This window comes from Juglans microcarpa x Juglans regia, chromosome 5D (genome assembly GCF_004785595.1).
Source record: "Juglans microcarpa x Juglans regia isolate MS1-56 chromosome 5D, Jm3101_v1.0, whole genome shotgun sequence".
NCBI lineage: Eukaryota > Viridiplantae > Streptophyta > Magnoliopsida > Fagales > Juglandaceae > Juglans > Juglans microcarpa x Juglans regia.
The window spans coordinates 1,920,781-1,935,049 of NC_054602.1; the positions used below are offsets into that span (position 1 = coordinate 1,920,781).

General features: G+C 39.0%; 2 protein-coding genes across 3 annotated transcripts; one reads left to right on the top strand and one right to left on the bottom strand.

Moving 5' to 3' along the window:
- Positions 1 to 1,790: 1,790 nt before the first annotated feature.
- LOC121264887 (DExH-box ATP-dependent RNA helicase DExH1) lies at positions 1,791 to 10,802 on the bottom strand. Of its 2 annotated transcripts, XM_041168229.1 has the most exons (16): positions 10,457 to 10,802; positions 9,904 to 10,049; positions 9,087 to 9,186; positions 8,793 to 9,014; positions 8,554 to 8,649; positions 7,439 to 7,714; positions 6,759 to 6,962; positions 6,505 to 6,657; positions 5,798 to 5,890; positions 4,823 to 5,037; positions 3,935 to 4,094; positions 3,498 to 3,771; positions 3,224 to 3,416; positions 2,931 to 3,117; positions 2,322 to 2,690; positions 1,791 to 2,194 (listed from the first exon to the last, which is right to left on the bottom strand). In XM_041168229.1, exons 1-16 carry the CDS (start codon positions 10,739 to 10,741, stop codon positions 2,063 to 2,065), a joined length of 3,105 nt encoding a protein of 1,034 aa, XP_041024163.1. In that variant the 5' UTR covers positions 10,742 to 10,802; the 3' UTR covers positions 1,791 to 2,062. The 2 variants fall into 2 exon arrangements, with proteins under 2 accessions (XP_041024163.1, XP_041024164.1); XM_041168230.1 differs by lacking the exon at positions 10,457 to 10,802 and having other exon boundaries at positions 9,087 to 9,190; positions 9,904 to 10,043.
- A 1,816-nt stretch (positions 10,803 to 12,618) lies between these two features.
- Positions 12,619 to 14,269, top strand: LOC121265287 (syntaxin-121-like). The gene is made up of 2 exons (XM_041168852.1): positions 12,619 to 13,492; positions 13,721 to 14,269. Exons 1-2 carry the CDS (start codon positions 12,943 to 12,945, stop codon positions 14,155 to 14,157), a joined length of 987 nt encoding a protein of 328 aa, XP_041024786.1. The 5' UTR covers positions 12,619 to 12,942; the 3' UTR covers positions 14,158 to 14,269.

A 14,269-nucleotide genomic window follows, 5' to 3' on the forward strand; every position in this document is an offset into this window, starting at 1 on the left:
AGCTAGTCGACTCAAACGAGGAAGTCCCTTCGACCCCATACGAATGACCCAATGAGCCATTTGGGAGATTCCCATGAGCCAAACTTCTTGACTGGACACCATCAGTGGATAGCCTTAATAAGGACTTTCCCCTTCTGTTTTTTCTGCAGCCACCACCAACGGGTACATTCCTGAGGGATCCGCCTTTTGTCCAATACCTTCTGCATGCAGCGCTTGCAAAAGTACCTTGGTTGTGTCAAGCTGTAGTTGTTGTAGTAGCAAAATTTTGTGTTACAAGAACCACACCGGGGACAATTTGGCGATATTTCGATGTTTAGTTCCCATCCTCTCTCCATGATCATCATTTGCCTTAGACTACTCATGCTTTATTAAAATTAAGCCCTCAAAGTAATATGGGTGCTGGGAGGAGATGTGATTCAGTTGGAGAGAATACAGTGGTGCCAACAAAGTAATATGGGCTATTGGGAACAAGAATAATATTGGGTTTAAACTTGTTCAAGGGCATCTTGGAAATGCGTATGCGCGCGCGCCCCATGCACATGAAAGTGCACGACAAATTGGGATTTGATGGTGCCGTACTTGAGGACGACATGTAGTGTGTCGCAGCCCCGTAGGTTGATGCAAAGTGTCGGTGCACAGGGGGAAACAATTAATTAATGGCCTAGATTGAGAGGCTCATATTAAATTTCTTCCACAGGCAGACATGCATTAGATCGCTTGATAGGGTTTCCCTCGAGTTCTTCTTGATTCTCATCCCCCAATCACACAGGTTTTATGTCCTCTCTAATAAAACTCAAGTTCTGGAGTTGGTATTCAGTTTTTGGAATAGATCCAGTAGTACTGCTAGCTACAAAGAATCAAATGACATCACGGCATCAATCCTTGATATATATAATCCTAAAATAATGCTCAAGAAAATATCCTAAAAAATTAATTACTAAGAACATTATTTAGGAAATTATTATATATATAAGCTTTATATACATATATAGCTAGCTCACCTTTAATTTCCATCCACCAACCTCTCTCTTTTACGATCTCCTTGGCGTTCATCATCTGAAGAAAATTCTAGAGATTTGTAGGGGAGGAGTACTACAGCGAACATTAATTAGCTGAATCTTGCATGAGATGATCATCATTAGTCGTTGCAGGCAATGATCTGGTACTCAGGTGATTAATCTAATTAATGATCATATTGAATCAATCATGCATTTTTTTTAAAAAAAGAATGTTTCGAACCTTATTCATGTAGCAAAAGCAAAACAAGTTTTGGGCACCACGTCGATCGTTGCATTATTGTAATTAATTCATTTTTCCTTGATGTATTTCTTTTACTTGTCTTCAGTGTTTTCCATTGTGCTTGATTCTTTCTTAAACTAATGGGAAGCTCATATTTTCAAACTTTTTCATCTAATCTTTATCTAAACACAAAAGCTAATATAACTTCTATGAACTTTAAAATAGAACACAAAATTCAATACAATTTTTACAAACTTCAAAACAAAAATTATATTCAAATAATTTTTTAACTTTATAATACTTTTATTCAATTTTTTTCTCATTTTTCAAAACTCACTCAAATATTTTTACTCAAATTATTTCACTACTATTCACAAAATGATATTTCAAATGTTAAAACGAGCCCTCAAACATCATATGATGCCGATGGGTTTTAGATTGAAAACGGAAAGGGGTGGTGGTTACTCTTTTTGTGGCTGCTAGTTACTTGTCATATTAGTTTCCCTTTTTTTTCTCAAGGTCTGTTCATGCCTGTGACCATGAAAACCGAGTACTGAAAATCTTGCAACCTGTATAAATATTATAGATAATACAAACAGAGATCACTAAAACATGTTCCACGTAATCTTGTGTACATAAACCAAAAAATAAAAAGACTCGGTACCACAGCGGCCGAACTAAATCACATATATCCGAATGCCCAAAAATATCAGCAGCAGAATCTGCCTTTAATGTTGCATTGGACTTTCTAATTCTAGAAGAAAAGAAGAAGAAGAACATGACTCAGATTTAACGGTGTTAGTTTTGGAAAAAGATCCGAATTTTAGTATCGAATGTTGTGACTGTGCAATAATTCAACCGCAGCAGCAACCACTCCTTTTCCCTCCATAGAAATGTCAAACCCTGGTTCCTCAATCTTTTTATTCAGAAGCTTATCGAGTTCCCCGCGCAATTTCTGCAAAAACCCATTACATATTCACTTCATCAAAGTCATGGAAAGAGAAAGAAATAGAGAAAGAAAATGAAAGGGAACTTCATTTGAAGAGGCATTCAAACAAAAAATCTCTAGAGACAAAATGTACCCGTATTAACTCTAGAACACTCTTTGATGCAGAGAAATGTAGGTAACCACCAAGCATCTCAATGCCCTCCCCAGTTTTGCTAGGAATGAGATTACCACCGAAAAGAAGTAGAGCATAGTCTGATATATTTGTGGAATCTCGGACATAGATACCGGTCGTTTTCACTTTTTCACTGTAAACCATGTAAGGCAGAGGGAACTGATGAACCCCTGCATTGACAGATGCAGGATGGATGTCAACTTTCCCAACTTCTTTAGTGTAGAATGCCGTTCGCTTTCCTCTTCTTTTGCACTGCACTACGTTTGGATAGAGTCCAGCACAAAGGATTGCACAGACCATCTCTAAATCATGGCTGTATTGATTGTACGCCTGCACAAACATATGAGAGCTATTAAATCCAGCAAATCCTTCTTTGGATTGAAATGCAGTAGAGATCTCAAATCATTTCGTCGGGAAGGAAAGAAAGCAACACTAGTTCACAAGACACAAATCAGTCGATGAGAAATCTCTCCAAATGAAATTGTGCAAGTACCAAAAAATACATAAATAAATAAATGAACAAAGTGGGGAGGGTGAAGGAATACTAAATTAAAAACCATAAGGGCTCACATTAGGACCCCTTGATTTGTCTACAAAACCAATGTCAGATAATAGATCTAGAAACTGCATTCTCATATCCTCCATCATCTGCAAGGTTACTGGGGATAAGAAGTTATCCCAACAGAATGCTCTTTCCTTTCCATTACGTTTTGCATCCTTCCATCCTTCAAAAGCTTTAAGAAGTGCTATGTGGTCACTGCATACAAAAAGTGGTAAAGTTAAAGAATTAGTAACGGAATCAAGGGAAACCTCAAAAAAACTCTACAAAGGAAAAGGAGCAGAATGGCAGCTTAATGACCAACCTGCAAGAATCACCAGCAAAGGATCTTTTTGCTGCATCAGCTTCCTCTTTCCTATTTATTGGTAGGATAAATGGGTCACGATGTGCAAGAGCAGCTGCAATTGTTAAGGCAGGATTGAGGCATTGAAAGATAGATCCCATAAGAAGCATCTTCCCGATATTTGGGTCCAACGGTAGAGTGCAAAGATGGCGACCTGTTACAATAAATGATTAAGATTACAGTCAACATCCTAAAGCTGATATCTAATAGAGAATTTGTATCCAATGTTACAAACCAAGTGGCGTAAGCTCCTCCATATCATCTACGGCTCCAATAGTTTTAAGAAGTTCAATTGCATTTTGCACAGCAAGAGTATCTGGTGGCTGAAGTGCTTTTGCCAAAAATGATCCAACAGTTCCAAGCTGCAAACTTTTGATATGCAGGCAGAGCTCTTGCAAAGGTGTTCTGAGAATTTCAGGTAACTGATACTGAAGCATTGCATCATGGATCATTTTTGGATACAGTCTATAACAAATTCCAGGTTGCACACGGCCAGCACGACCTCTTCTCTGAAGTTATCTCGCCATAGTCACAAGAAAAAGAGAGGGAGAAAAAAAGGAGATTTCCAATTAAGCAACAGATCAGTTAAGCTATATAAGGTGGAGAAACATTTTTTTTTCCTCAAGAGAACCTCCCATTGGCTATTACACTTTTGTGGCACTAACTGTATACCTGATGCGCAGAAGCCTTAGATATCCACGATGGTAACAGACAAGCCAGTTTGTTCAGAGCATCATAACTAGTTTCTTTTGCCTTTCCACAGTCTATGACATGCACAACATCATCTATAGTGATACTACTTTCTGCAATATTTGTTGCCAGCACAATTTTCCTACAATAGTAGATGAAGGATAAATAAAATTTCTTGCAAAAAATTATATGGAATCTAGGAAAAAAATGGCAAGTTTGAAGTTGTTCGTGAAAAGTGAGACACAGGCTTGGTCGTGTTCCAATTGACACTATACTGTTAATACAAGGAGAAACCGAGTATTCTTGTGAATAAAATATAACGTCCATGGTACCATAAAGACCCATCATTCTCACACTTCGACAATTATATGATACTGTAAGCAAGCAAAAAATATCAATTTATGCTCATTTGTGTGGGAGGAGTTCATGAATTGAAAAAGACACTATAGCTGCACGACTGCAGTGTCATTACTTTTGCATAGGTCCTTTTAATTTATGAAAACTATGCATGGCAAGAAAGCAATAATTGAGCTATATAGTCCATATATGCACTATCATGCAGATGGAAAATTAAGAAATTGATATTCCACAATATTCAACTCCCTTTATGTTTGGATAGCTGCTCAAAATAGCTCCCAATTCTCTAGCCTTGTAGTTTTCGAAGACTTTTCGCCTTTTTATTTGCCATGCTAGTTGGTTGTATCCATTCTTGTTCTTCCTATGTACTTGCGTTGCAACCTTGGCATGTTTTGATAAAATTGCGTAACATATAAAAAAGAAACAGATATTTCCATAACTGGTAAAAGCTAAACATCTAAAAAGATAATGAGTTAATCATAACAATAAAAAGAACTTAGAAAGTGTGCTTGCCTCTTGTTAGGGGGAGGGCGATCAAATATCTCACGTTGATTAAGGGTGGGCATTGAACCATGGAGGGGAAGGACAAGAAACTTGCTGGGATCACCAAGGAAGCTGTTTCCTTTAACTTTGTCAAGTAACTTGGAAATGTCATCCCAGCCTGTAAGGAATACAAGAATAGCTCCATCACCTTCATGGCGACAAATATATTCAATTGTTGCTTCCACCTATAATGAAATACCAATGACAATGATCATGATCATGAAAAAAATCCTATTTTTACTTGGAGACAGGAAATATATATAAAAAAAACAAATGAAATTGCACAGAAGAAAGTAGTGATAGAAATATCTTATCTTTAGAATGGGAGGAAAAAACCTATACAGGAAAGTACCCCATCCAAGCAATATATAGAAAGCGAGCTGAGTCTTTTTTACCGAAAGGGGAAGTGCCACTTAATCGTAAATTTGAATGTTGTATCATCATTACACATGCTGGTTAGGTTGAGGCATATCAGTGAATAACAGAGCAGCTGTGTTTTATAATCTGTTTTACGCTTTGTGCCAAGTATCATAGGGACCAGGAACCCCCAGATCCGCCATTGGTTGCAGGTCAAATGTTAATAGAAATATACTTCCTGCGAAATTTGGTTCATTAAATTATGTTGGAAGTCCAAGAAAGGGGGACAGATGGCTGAGCAATTCTTAAACATCTTTCTGTTTTTTGTTGGGATGATAACACCTCTCATCCTGTATGTATTACATTTCTTATTAATCTCCTGACAAAATACAGAAATTGTCTAGCACAATTATTGATGGGAAGGAGCGACACAATTGAGCAAAAGAACATCCATCGAAAAAAAAAAAAAAAAAATCCTAAGCAGAAAATCAGATACACCATGCTAATTCTTTTGAGCAAGAAAAAAATTCCAAGCTATTGATAAAGAAAATTCTTTTCATTGGTTAATGGATAACCGAAAGTATATACCAGGCTCAAATCAAGCTGTGAACCAGACCAAGCTTCAAGAGACTTTCTTGTAGATGTACTAAAATTTTTGTAGTAAGAATCAATATTAACATCCTGCATGGAACACAACGATATTATGGTGAGCAGATATGAAATTATAGCAGAAATTCCTGTATGACACATTTCAGGATATTGTAATGAGTAATTCGGTATATACTTCCTAGAAAATGTCCAAATGCTCGTAAAGCATAATTGAGATACATGAGAAGAAAAAAAAAGTACTAGAGATATGGGCCAAACATTGTAGATTAACGACAGTTTCTACACACGATGAAATGTCCAGCAGTTTCAGATACCAAGAATATAGCAGACGAGAATTTCTGGTTTTCAGTGTTTCCTTTAAGGTCCAAAACTAAACAAAAACAAAAGAGTGGCCTAGAGAATTAGTGGCCAGAAGCCTTATCCCGTCTTCTTTATATCTCAATTTATGCAGCCATCATAAAATTTTCTTATCAGTAATCTAATTTCTAAATTCAACAAGGACAGTGTCAAGTTGTTAATACATACAATATGTACCTATCCATTGCAGATTTGCATTTCAAGGACTATGAAGTAATCGGACGCTAAACTTAGATGCACAAAATGACATCTAACATAAATCTCAGCGGATATGGGGAAACAAAAAAAAGAAAAGAAAGAGAATTAGGGAGGTGGGAATGCAAGTATGCCTCAAATAATTCCATTAAAGGATCCTTCTTAGAATCTTGCTGTCTCCTTCTCCTCGAATTCCCCTCAACGTTGTCAAACTCTGACTTGATATTATAATGAGTTTTCTCCAACACATCCTCTAGGAAAAACTCAGCCACAGGGAAAGTCAATCCCTGCCATTTAGAGAAAGAAAAATGATGTGTACGCACAGTATATATTCAGCAACCTCGATGATTGATCTTTGAACACTATAAAGGTAAACAATAATAAATACCGGTATATGTATAATTGGGGCATTCCCAAAATATTTGGAGAACAAGTCGGCATTGATGGTAGCACTCATTAGAATAAGACGTAAATCTGGACGGCGAGGAAGAAGGTCATGCAGAATTATTAATAAAAAGTCTTCATTCATGCCTCTTTCATGGATTTCATCCACTAGCAGATGGCTCACACCAGTTAACTCTGGATCCTGAACCTGCAGTCCAACATCAAATGTGAAAGAATATGACAATGTCCTGGAAGAGACGAGAATCAAAGGCTTACCATATTTTGACAAAAATGAGACATCATGGCATTAAATCCCTTTTTTTCATTTTATTTTTTGGTGGGATGATACTTTTAGTTGTCCAAATAAAGCTAAATGCGTTTTTGGACAAATTTTTTATTTATTTATAAAAAAAGTTGTCCAACAACACGTGGCCCTATTTGGCTTGTATGCACTACACAGGTGACGTTTCACCAGTGAACACTCGGAAAACCATCAGTTTGCTCTTCTCCAGGCTTGATATCTAAGTTGAGAATGATTATCGAATCAAGCTACTTTCCAAGTAATTTCACAGTCCAGAATTATGAAAACCAAGATATATATACACAAGTTGAGAAAGAAAATCTAGGTGAGACCAAACAAAGGTCCAAACAGCAGCTAAAAGCAGTTGATAAATATCACATTACCAACTGTCGAAGTAATACTCCAGTGGTACAAAATAGCAACCGTGTTTGAGCAGAGCGCTTTGCTTCTAGGCGGATCTGATAGCCAACAGTTTCGCCAAGACTTTCCCCCCTTTCAGAAGCTATACGAGCTGCAACAGAAATAGCTGATATACGACGGGGTTGGGTGCACATTATGCTGCAATCAGCACCACGCAGACAGGATATTTCATCTTCTAGAATAAACTGAGGGAGCTGAGTTGTTTTGCCACAGCCTGTCTCCCCTGAAACTACCAATACCTATGTTGCAAATAAAACCAAAAAAATCAGGGAAAACTTGAAAATACAAGAAGTGGCACTGGATAACAGAAACCGAGGAAATAAGTTGTGGGTTGATTATTACTCTAATATTCAAGGGAATCAATGAATTTCTAGCGACATCCCCTTGAGAAACATTTTTTTTTATCGGTAAAGAAGAATTTTATTGACAAGAAAAGTAGGCATAGCCTAAGTACATGCAAAGTATACAAGAGCAACACCTATGCATGATTGTCTAGAGATACTAGAAAGTCGTGAATATTCATGCCATTAAAATCTATTACAATCGACCAATGGAATAAAATATTAAGAAAAAACATTCTAAGCTTTGTCTGTTTGCTATCCTCGAAGCAACTTCCATTTCTCTCCCTCCAAATGCACCACCATAAGCAAATCAGGATCATCTTTCAGATTACTGCAATGTGGAAGTTACCTTGGAGGCCTCTCCAACTTGCTAGTAAATCAACCACCCTTCTTGGAATCACCCAAACTAACCCCACTATATCATGAATTGTTAACATGCAACCTCTACCACCCAAACTAACAACCATCATAAATTCTTAACATGCAACCTCAGGATACATGTAGCTCATCAAGAATAGGCAGCATAAAGACACTGCATTCATTGATACTTCTAGTATACAGCGGATCAAGGGTTGCCTCTCTCTCTCTCTCTCTCTCTCTCTCTCTCTCTCTCTCTCTCCCCCCCCCCCCCCCCCCCTCCCACAATACACACACACACACACAAAGAAATATGAAAATGCTATTGGAACTTTTAAAGCATGGTTAGCAGCAAAAACAATCAATACGCAAAACCTGACCTGGTTTTCTGCAACAGCCTTCAGAAACTCAGATTTCACTTTGAATGCAGGAAGCTTTTCTCTGAATGATTGCATTGCCCTTAAAGAATTACTTGCCTGCATGTAGGCAGTACACACCATGAACAATACTTGACTTGGCAATACTCTTACAAAATAAAGTAAATAACAAGAGCAATTTGTTATTGGTGCACGCGACATTTAAAAATAATGTCATAACTTGAGAAAATTGGAATAATTACCTTCATGTTTTCCTGCCTTTGCTTAAGTTCAAGACTGAGCTTCTCCTTAGCAGAATCAATATCCAACAAGGAGTCAGATTTTCTTACATTACCACCAGCTGATGATTTATTGCCTGCTCGAGTAGGCGTCCCAGAAGAATCATTAACAGGCACTGCCTGCTGAGACTCTGAACTATTCAAAAGACTGCCAACTCTCCTCTCAATATCTGAGGACATTCGGATCTGCAGAAAGGTCAATAGTTTTAAACCCAATACACAGACTTCATATATACAGATGGTGGAGATCAATTGTACCTCTTTCTGTGTGGATCCATGACGTTCATCAAGATCGGCCCTGTAATCTGGCAATGGAACTTTGCTGACAACAAGAGCCTTCCCTTTATTGTATGCATGGCTATCTTTCCACAAGTACAAATTCATAAGGAAAAAATGTAAGATGAGGCTTCAAAAGTTTATTTATTTCTTTTATAGGTAATCAAGTCTGACTACAGATGCCATAAATTCATCATATTTACAGCAAGGTAAGTGACAATCACATTAGATTGCCTAGGTCAATTTTGCTAGGTTATAATTATAAAAAATCATACTAATAGCAAGATAGACTCATTATCCCATGTCTCACTCATTTTTATGAGTCTTACCTTTTGATCTAGAATCCCATACATAACACCAATTCTGTTTAGAGAAATTACATATCAGAATCATCACTTCTAACTAATATTTTCCACTTTTTCACACTAAATTAGACAAAATAATATCTATTAATAGAGAAGTCCGATCTTTGATCTACTTATGAACATAAAGCAAGACTAAAGTTACAAAATTTACCTGTCATGTCCTAAATAGATTCACATGGCTATGACACGAGAGTGAGTCATTCTCATACCGAAGAACAAATTAAATTTTAGTGCTTATAACATCAAAGCAAACCAGCCACTAGTTACACATTGCATAGCTCACAGAAATTAATTATGCAAATTTAATCAAACTACATGTTTCAGAGCCTAATGCACAATTAGCTGACGCGCATGAACATTGCCATAAGTGTGTTAATGCTACCACTGGATGTAGTTTTAAACCCTTTTGGTGCTGAGTATTTACAGGCACTCACAAGTAAAGCCCCAGCTGATAAGCCATGTCAGATAGGGTTTGCTGGTCCGCACGACTGTAATTATGCTTAATTATCATCTCCTGCTCCCCTGCTCTTTTCATCTGCTCCATCTTACTCCACCATTCATTCTCATCAAGAACTTCCATCTGCATATTAAAATCATTTTCAATCCTATCCCCGAAAAAGAAAAAGAATATGAAATAATCTGCACCAAATAGATTAGAAAATGTTTCCGTGTTAACAACTTTCCTCGAAATTATTCTGAGTCCAAAAAAATAAAAGAAAAACCTTTTCTAATTGGTACACTGTCTATCCTTTGCTAGGTTAAATTTAATCATGTATCTCCATTTAATTTGTTAAAAATTTCCTAACATAAGACATAAGCTTAATACTTTCAATCCTTTCCATTGTCGATTTCTTGGCAAGCAAACAGCGGTGACAAAGAAGACAACAACTTTGCTTCAGCCATAGCGAAAATGAACTCGTGTAAACAAACAAACCCAAAAAAAAAAAGGGAAAGAGATCATATATATCGTATTAACATAAAGGCTACCTCGGCCTGATTCTGTCTCAGGCGCTCAGCTCGCCAGACAGGGTCCCACCACCGCTGCTCCCCGCGTCCCCCACCGCGGCCTCCTCCGCCACCTCCACGGCGGCCTCCACCTCTTCTCCCGGAGTTGGGGCCTCCCCGGCGACCGCCTTGGAAATTGGGCCGGTGAGACATGGAACGAGTAGAGATTTGAAGCCGAGAAGAGACTGAGAGTCGCGGCACGAGGAAAAGCAGTTTAGAAATGAATTGGTAGCAGCAGCAGACAGCACCGAATGAGTGCGGAGACATTTATAACAAACATATGGACCGCCCAGCATCCTATATATATATGTCATTTAACGATGGACTCCATTTTTTCTAACAAGATTACATTAATTTTGGTCAAAAAAAAACCAAGATTACATTAATTACCGAATTAGAGGTTGCGGATACGATAAGAGCCCACAATCTCATGGCCTTTCCAACGACAGATCCCACTAGGCCTGTCGATAGTCCGACTCTCCCACAGCCCAACATAATCCCTCTCATTCTCACACTTCCAGAGACAGAGAGAGAGAGAGAGAGAGAGAGGGGGACAAAAAAACAAAAAAATGAATAGATATTCATAATTAACAGCGAGCTTTGGGCTTTCACGCTAGTCCATTGTCTCCAGAGATCCGAGCAGCTGTCCGCTACACTCCTTCGAACCCAGCAATCCGAGTCATAAGCCCAGCGAATTATTCTGTGCCGCCATTGAAGCCTTGCGGAAGCTCACACTCACCGTTGAAACTTGAGCAATTAGGCAACAGGAGTAGAAGGAATGGATCCGGTGAACACGCTACATGGCATAATGGAATTGGTGGAGAGCACTCCGGTTTCATGGTGCTCTCTACCCCTCTCGTTGAAGAAGCTTGCCTCAAGAACGGCCTGTCCTTCGTTGAGATGCTCTAAGACCCTTCTGCTTCTGCATCTTTATTAGAGAATTTGATTGGAAATTATATGTCTCTGTCCAACTGAGACTTAACTCATGTCATTGCAAGAATTCCTAATTTAGGTGGATGTTTTACCATAGGTTTTTGTAAGTGTAATTTGTGTCACCAGTGCTTTCAAACTGTTAATCATGCCTTTGTATCTGCTCAATCCCGGATTGTCATTTGGTACCATGAATTCCCTTTTTGAGAAAAAAGGCTATGCCACTGATCTGTGATATGCTTCTTATTATGAGCTTTATTTCTTTTTTGCAGAGCAGCTAAGATTTTAACAGAAATGAGGGGGTACATTTGGCTTAAATGACTGTCAACTACTTTTGCATGATTTATTCTCAGCAAGAGCTGGTTGAACATCAACAGAATTCTTGGGCTCCTCGTGTAAGTTACTTGACAACTGGAATTTGTTTTGTCTACCATGAGATGATATCTTCTCGCTTTTGATTATTATATAAAGTGAGTCGTGTTTATTCCATAGTTTGCGAGTTATCCTACAAGACAAATGCCTTGAACAAATTCAAGCCAACCTCCCCCAGGCGTAGTCCAACAGGCAACATATGACATTATTTTCTTTTGGGGGAGTGGGTTGGTTTTAAGTATGAACATCATCGTAGCAGTAGAACTAAACCAGTATTCTGTTACACGGGTCCTAAATGAGCGCGTTCAATGTGAAAAGTTGAATTCCCCATCTCACCCTGGAACTTGATGAAAAAGACTAATTAAACAGAGTATAATCGGATTGGAAACATATCCACTTGGTTTGTTTGTTTGTTTGTTTTGTTCTATCGCCTTCCGTGCAACTGTGCGAGTATAATACGGACAAGATAACTCCAAACTAACGCGAATCGTAAAGATATTTGGTATCTGTTTCGTGAAGGTAAATGAGATCCAGCAAAATTAAAAAACTTTATTTATTTATTTATTTATTTATACATACTGCACACATGGTCGAACCACAAAGGATGGATTATTCAAACTTCAGAGCAGGGAAAGAAAACAATAAAAAGATTTTTTTGTTTATAGAGTTTAATAAAATATTTTTTTTAATATTTTTTTTTTAAATTTAAAAAAAAATTAAATTATTTATTATATTTTATATAAAAATTTAATAAAATAAACTATGAATTTACAATCCAAACTGGGGCTGATTATAAAAAATACACAATTACACTCCAAGCCCAAGGACTCCAATAACAACGCGCTTTCCCCAGGAACGAATCCTGGACACGACGGTACAAAAATCTGATCCCACCCAGAATTGGAGAGCCGAACCTTCTCATTTCAATATTCAAATTTCAACGCCTTCACTCGGAACGGAGACCCTTTCTCCCACCTATCTAGCTCTCTCTCATATTCGATTGTTTCCTCTTTCTCCTTAAAACCCTCTTCCTCTATCTATCTCGCTCTCTCCATCTCTAACTGGCCTCCTCAAAAAACTGCTTACCCTCTTAGATTTGTAGCACTCTCTTCTTCAAGTTTTGCATATTTTCCCAGATTTATTTTTTGTCTTTACCAGCGAAGAAGATGAACGACCTCTTCTCCAGCTCCTTCTCTCGCTTCCGAAGTGATGACCGCTCGCCGGACCACCACGTCATCGAGATGGCCTCGTCGGGTTCCACCGGCGTCAACCTTGACAAGTTCTTCGAGGACGTCGAGTCCGTCAAGGACGAACTCAAGGAACTCGACCGCCTCAACCAGGCCCTCCGCAGCGCCCACGAGCAGAGCCAGACCCTCCACAACGCCAAGGCCGTCAAGGACCTCCGATCCCGCATGGATGCCGACGTCTCTCTCGCCCTCAAGAAGGCCAAGCTCATCAAGGTGAAGCTCGAGGCCCTTGACCGCTCCAACGCCGCCAACCGCAGCCTCCCCGGCTGCGGACCCGGTTCCTCGTCCGACCGTACTAGGACCTCCGTGGTGAACGGTCTCAGGAAGAAGCTCAAAGACTCCATGGAGAGCTTCAACACTTTGAGGCAGCAGATCTCCTCCGAGTACAGGGAGACCGTACAACGGAGGTACTTCACCGTTACCGGTGAAAATCCCGATGACAAAACCGTTGACCTTCTCATCTCCACAGGTATGCGCTCGCAGGATCTTTACCTTTTCCATTTCTAAATCCTAGTATGATATTTGTTTGGCGAAATTCTCTGATTAATAGGACTGATTGGAAAACAAAACGAAAACTCATTTTTCAATTAATAAATGATTCTCCCAATCGGTTCTCTGATTTGGTATAGATTTGAGGCAAATTAGCAAAACTCGAGATTTTGACATCAACAAAAAATTTGTGACAAATACATAACAGGTGAGAGTGAGACATTCTTGCAAAAAGCGATTCAAGAGCAAGGGAGGGGAAGAGTTATGGACACTATACATGAAATTCAAGAGAGGCACGATGCGGTCAAGGAGATGGAGAAGAACCTGAGAGAACTCCACCAGGTGTTCTTGGACATGGCGGTGTTAGTCCAGGCACAGGGCGAGCAATTGGACAATATCGAGAGCCATGTCACCAGAGCCAACTCGTACGTTAGGGGCGGAACACAGCAGTTGCATACAGCTCGAGTGTACCAGAAAAACACCCGGAAATGGGCCTGTTTTGCTATCACACTACTGTTGCTTATCATTTTCTTTGCGGTGCTCTTTACGGTCAAGCCATGGGAAAACAATAACAACGGCGGCGGCGGTGGCAGCAACAGCAGCCCCAGCCCTCCTACTTCTGCTAGCCCCAGCCCTCCTGTGTAGGAAGGGTCGCTGACTCTGTATACATGGGTCTGTCCTGTGCTGCTATGCATTATAGTTCATCTTTGTATTAAAGTTTTGAGAACTTGACCTATATATTTTTTTTTTGTATTAA

Bases quoted from the DNA above. Each gene is read 5' to 3' on its own strand.
- LOC121265287 (XM_041168852.1), top strand. From the start codon at position 12,943: ATGAACGACCTCTTCTCCAGCTCCTTCTCTCGCTTCCGAAGTGATGAC. The intron at 13,493-13,720 runs GTATGCGCTCGC...AATACATAACAG, and splicing joins TGACCTTCTCATCTCCACAG to GTGAGAGTGAGACATTCTTG.
- LOC121264887 (XM_041168229.1), bottom strand. From the start codon at position 10,741: ATGTCTCCGCACTCATTCGGTGCTGTCTGCTGCTGCTACCAATTCATT. The intron at 10,050-10,456 runs GTAGCCTTTATG...TTTAATATGCAG, and splicing joins TGAGACAGAATCAGGCCGAG to ATGGAAGTTCTTGATGAGAA. The intron at 5,038-5,797 runs GTATATACTTTC...ATTTCATTATAG, and splicing joins CACAGCTTGATTTGAGCCTG to GTGGAAGCAACAATTGAATA.